We start from the raw sequence: 5846 nt of genomic DNA, 5'->3' as shown, positions 1-5846 counted from the left end.
ACAAACAAACAAACACAAAACACAACCTGACAATAGTAAGTACCACTGAGTTTGAAGAGCAAATTAATCTCTCATACAATGCTAGTGGGAATACTGAATAGTAGAGCCACTTCGGGAAACATTTTTGGTGTCTCTTAAGGTTCCTTCATGCAACTGTGCAGAGTATTTAATTCCACCTCTCTTGAGATAACCACTATTCTGAATTCTATACACATTCAGTTTTGCCTATTCCTGACATTGGTATAAAAAGTAATCATAAAAGTCTATACTATTTTGTCACTAATTGGCAGGGAAATGCAGATCAAAACCACATAGAGATAACATCTTACACCTGTCAGTATGGCTCTTATCAAAAGGAACACAAATAACAAATGCTGGCAAGGATGTGGAGAAAAGGAAACCCCCATACACTGTTGGTGGAATTGTAAATTGGTGCAGCCACTGTGGAAAACAGTATGGAGCTTTCTCAAAAAAATAATACTAGAACTACCATATGACCCAACAATTTCACTCCTTGATGTATATCCAAAAAAAAAAAAAACACCCCAAAACCCCAAAACAAAAAATCACTAATTCCAAAAGATATATGCACCGCAGTGTCCATAGCAACATTATTTACAACTGCCAACATACGGCAACGACATAAGTGTCCATCAACAGACGAATGAAGAACATGTGGTATATACATACAATGGAATACTAGTCACCATAAAAAGAATGAAATTTTCCCATTTGCAGCAACATGAATGGAACTGGAGGGTATCATGGTAAGTGAAATAATGTAGACAGAGAAAGACAAATAGTGTATGGTATCACGTACATGGGAACCTAAAAAATACAAAAAACTAGTGAATATAACAACAAAAAAAGCAGAATCACAGATACAGAGAACAAACTTGTGGTTTCCAGTGAGGTGAGGGAAGGGGAAGCAATATAGGAGTAAGAGATTGAGGTACAAATTATTAGGTATAAAATAAACTACAAGAATGTACAGTACAACACAGGAAATACAGTATTTTATAATATTTTATAGTAACTATAAATGGAATAGAACATGTAAAATTGGGAATCACTATAGAACACATCTGCAACGTACATAATATTATACATCAACTATATGTCAATAAAAAATAAGATAAAATAGGAAAAAAGAAACAATTTGATACTTAAAATAAGATTGTGTCGAGTACCGCCCTTGGTCCCCACCGCTCGCCCCTGCCTCACCACGCAAGCCAAATATCCAAGGCTCCGCCCCAGATGCCCACCCCTCACCCTCGGCCCACCTAGAGAACTCTCAGCCCCGCCCCTCCTACTCGGACACCACTCCTTCACGGGCCATTAGCCACGCCTCCTCCTCCTGCACGTCGGTCCTCCGGCCCCAACTCCGCCCCAATGTCGCGTCTGCGCACTAGAGAACGCCCAGCCTGCGGGCGGAGCCACGCCGGCGCCGGGTACCGCCCATGGCCCCGCCCGCACGAACCCCGCGCCCGCCTCCGCACACACGCACTTCCCGCCACGCCTCCTCGCGGACCTCCACCGAGCCCCGCGGAGCCCAGCAAAGCGAGCCAGGAGCGATGGACGGCCGAGTGCAGCTGATCAAGGCCCTCCTGGCCCTGCCCCTCCGGCCCCAGGCGCGTCGGTGGAGGAACCCCATTCCCTTCCCCGAGACGTTTGACGGCGACACCGACCGGCTCCCGGAGTTCATCGTGCAGACGGGCGCCTACATGTTAGTGGACGAGACCCTGTTCTCCAGCGATGCCCTGAAGGTGACGTTCCTCATCACCCGCCTCACCGGGCCGGCCCTGCAGTGGGTGATCCCCTACATCAGGAAGCAGAGCCCCCTCCTCAACGATTACCGGGGCTTCCTGGCCGAGATGAAGCGGGTCTTTGGCTGGGTGGAGGACGAGGACTTCTAGGCCGGGAGCCCCTCGGGCCTTGGGGGCGGGTGCTCGGGGGAGGGTCCGCTGCGCCAGTCGCCGCCGCCCAGATGGCCACGGGCGTCCTCCCGCCGCGCCTCCTCCCTCCCTCACCTTCGAGTCGCCGCGATCTCCCCCGCGCTCGCGTCCCCTCCCGCGTAGTGCTTGCCTTTGTTCCAGGAATAGCGCTCCAGGTTCCCGCTGCCGCCGCCGCTGCCGCCGCCGCCGGGCCTGGCTCTGGGGCGGCCGCCGCCCTCTCCGGCCAGCCCGGCCCCTCCCATGCACACTTGGACTCGGTCCTGCGCTCCAGCTGCAAGCCGGGCTCCCGTTACACACGGGACAGACCACCCACGGCCCGGCCGCTGCCAGCCGCCCGCCCCCTGCCCGACTGCCAGGCCCGCATCCAGGTGCCCAGAGACCTTCGCTGCCACTGCCGCTGCCATCCCGGTCCACCGCGTCCCGCCGACACACTACAGCCTTCAGCGGTCCGGACTCACCCGGGAGGTATCTGAGCTGGCCACAGCCCCTGGACAATGACTCCAGCAGCTCGCCACCCAGCCTGGAGGGGCCGGCCAGCCCTTCGCCTTCAGCGGGACCCATTCCCTCCCTACTCCCAGAGACATCTTCTGCTCCTGCCAGGTGGCCGCCAGGTCCCAGGGGTGCCTGGCAACCGAATCGAGTCGCTCATTGTCTCCTGTGGACCTGTTAGTTTCGCCCAGAATCCGGTTCTCTTCTGAGTTTGCAGCTGTGTCTCTGATGTGTGCCTTTGTTCAACACGGTGACCCCTGCACTCTGCCCAGCTCTTCTACACTACCTGGACAAACGTCTTTTCCTTATTTTCAATAAATGTCAGACGCTGTTCAAAAAGAAACTGAGTCTCAGTGAATATGGCACCTCTCCCTCCCTGGTCCGGTAAATGGGGTCCATGACTTGCTCAGAAGGTATGTCCCCTGCCGTGCTGTGGCTGGTGTTGAGCCTTGCATTAGAGAACAGAATAGAAAGCCCCGTGAGGGTGCTGGTGATGGAGCCCCACTGGTGATCATCCAGTCCCGGATGCTGACTCTTCCAAACCAGTGGGTTCCGCGCCCCTGGGGAAATGGCTCCTGAGCTCATTTTGGCCCAGGCGATGTAAGGAGGAATCAGCTTAGGAGGCTCTGGGGGCAGAGTTCCTCGTTTCCAGAAAGCTGCTTGGAAGCACAATACCTAATTTTTACAAATCGTGACTCCCACACATTTGTTGGTGAACACCTGTCAAAGTTTTATTTAATCCATTATTCAGAGAACCAGCACCATGACAGGTGGTTGAGAGAAAGCGTTTACCTTTATAGCACCTTGGTTGTTAAGTGGAGGAGAAGGGAGTGCAGAACTGCTGTTGTCAGTCCAGGTACAGACCTGCTTGGTAGCCTGCGGGGCAATAAAAGTATGACTTTCTCTAATGGGCAGAAAAGCGAAAAAACGTTCCTCCTACCGTTTCTCTTCATGCTAATCCATTAAGTCAGCAGTGCTGCAAAAAGCCCCTGCTACTTCCTCTGTCGCTGGGAAAGTTACATTTCCCTGTAGAGTCAGAGAAAAGATGGGCTTATAGGACAACACTCAGTCAACTCTGCCGCATTTATCTAATTTGGGTGATTTTTCCAGAACAGGGCAAAGAAGGATCAATCACAACAGTGGTTTTTCACCTTATTTCCTCTCTCTCTCCACTTGAACAGGTAAACTTTTGCCATCGTGTGCACTGGTTTGTAGGGCTGTTCGTGGAGCTGGAGGTACATTATCCTCATTTTGTGTCATACTGTTTTTATTACCAGAAATGGTGGAAACATCATTCACTTGCTCTTGGCTGGTAATAGGTCAAAGTCTTCTTGAAATCAGAGGGAATATTTGTGTTACTTAATAGAACGAGGTTGTAATGGTTTGCAGGATTCTTAAAACAACTGAAAGCAGCTAATTATGAGGCTCCAGTTCAAGGTGCTGGCAGTCAGCCTTCCTGGGTGGGTTGAAGGATGGTTGTGTTAAGCATATTCACTGCTTGGTTTTAAACATAGATTCTGCTGAAGTGGTTTGAGAGCTATTTGGAAGCAGTTTACTTTATGGAGTAGATCCAGCGTATTCCCTCCGATCTGTGTCTGCCCGGCTCTCGAGGCAGGTGGAATGGGCAGGGACTCCCGGGTATCCTTTGAACAGTGCTGGTAACGCCCTACCTCCCTCAACCAAAATGCCCTGCAGTGTTCCTCCTCTTGCCACAATGGTTCTGTTGGGGATTGTTCCTTGGTCTGCATTAGTTGTGTTCTCCTGAGTCCTTTTTTTGTGATGTAGATGTCTTGGGGAGAGGCAATATTTTGCAAGAATTAATCGTGAACATCTTAGCAAGTTTCCATACTGATACAGGGGAATGACATTTGTAAGGGAAAAGGGAGGCTCTTTCTCATAACTTTACAGTCTCACCCCTTGCAAGTGTCATTCTTTGTTTTGCTCACTTCTTTCTAGCCATTTGCTGAATACCTAACCAAGAAGCCCTACCTCAGAAGGAGAAAGAAATGTAAAGACTGACAGCAGGGAAGATGAATATATGAGATACAGGTGAAAAATATAATTAATCTTTTGATGTCTGTGCTTGGGGTCATAAATGAGTTGAAACCTGTAATTATGATAATAAACACAAATTTTGTGACACTGAAATGCACAAAAATTTAATATGGGAAGAAAGTGGGCTTTCAGTTGTTCAGCATCCCAGGGGCCACTTTGGTGTTTGTGGAATCCTATTAGAATGCCCTGGTGACATACTTCACTCTTCCCTTAAGCCTTATGGCCTAAGTACACAAAGGCAGCCTTAGGACAGAGAAGGAGTAGGGAAGGGGTTCCAAATGGAGCCTTTATGAGTGTCCCTGATCTGTCTACCAGAAACTTGGAGGGAGCCAAAGGAAGAGGCTGAGAGTTAGGACCAGAAGTCCTGCGTACACCAAATCTTCCTCCTGTAGCTTTTGCAGGGATCTGACATCGTCCTTGCTCCTACAGTGTTGAGACACCATTTGGCTTCCATCCTAGGGGTATTGTGACTGCTTCAGTGCTACACAAGCAGTTCTGAGCAGTAATGAGTCTAAAATGAAAAGTATTGGGACCAGTTATGGAAAAGACAAAGATCAGTCAAAACAGGCACTCAGTGAAGAAAAATAAAATGAAAATAATGTCAAATGAAAGCTCATCGTGATGTCAAAGTATTTAATGACATGGGGAAATGGCCATGCCTGAACACTGAAGAATAAAAGCAGTCTACCAGTTAATACACAATGAGGGCAATCAAGACCCTTCTGCCTGGCAGCAGCTAACAGAGACCCTGTACTGAAAGGACCTGGACTTTGTGTTTGTGTGTGGAGAGGGAAGGAAATCCCTGACATCATGATACGAGAGGTCGTGGCTGAAAGAAGACTGCCCAACTGGATTCAGTGGCTCCTGGCCAGGACCAGAGCTCCTTTCCTCCCCTGTCCTCTGCTCCTCCTGGTCCTCTGGGGGTGGTTGCACCACCGTCCCCCACTCTTCCTGCCCACCCTCTTATTGATGCCCCGTAGACAGTCACCAAATCTGTCACCCCCGACTGCCAGTTCACTGCGTCCCCTCTTCTCCAACCCCAGGGCCCCCACCGCAATTCCAGTCGCCTGGCCTCTTTAGCCCTCTGATTGCAGAGACCCTGCCACAAGTGCCCAGCTGATCCCAGAACCGGTTTTCCTCTTCCCGCTGTGGGTGTTTCCCTATATCTTATGGCAGCTGAGAGCATACTGTCACATGATCAGAAGGGGAACATTCAGAATTTTAGAATCTCATTGGGCCTGCAGATAGAGTCAGCCTGAACTTGGGCCTTGAGCTAAAGGCTGCAGCAGTACCTGTTGTGTAAGCCAAGTGGAGGCCTGCCAGTTTTCTGGCACTCGAAGCAAACAC

At 50.0% G+C, this 5846-nt stretch overlaps 1 protein-coding gene across 1 annotated transcript; it reads left to right on the top strand.

The window, feature by feature from the left end:
- The first annotated feature begins 1445 nt into the window (after positions 1-1445).
- Positions 1446-2432, top strand: LOC105106066 (retrotransposon Gag-like protein 8). The gene has a single exon (XM_010999898.3). It carries the CDS (start codon positions 1461-1463, stop codon positions 1914-1916), a length of 456 nt encoding a protein of 151 aa, XP_010998200.1. The 5' UTR covers positions 1446-1460; the 3' UTR covers positions 1917-2432.
- Positions 2433-5846: the final 3414 nt, after the last annotated feature.

Source organism: Camelus dromedarius, chromosome X (assembly GCF_036321535.1).
Source record: "Camelus dromedarius isolate mCamDro1 chromosome X, mCamDro1.pat, whole genome shotgun sequence".
NCBI classification, from domain to species: domain Eukaryota; kingdom Metazoa; phylum Chordata; class Mammalia; order Artiodactyla; family Camelidae; genus Camelus; species Camelus dromedarius.
Note: the sequence above shows the minus strand (reverse complement) of the source record. Positions and strands in the feature narration are given on the sequence as shown.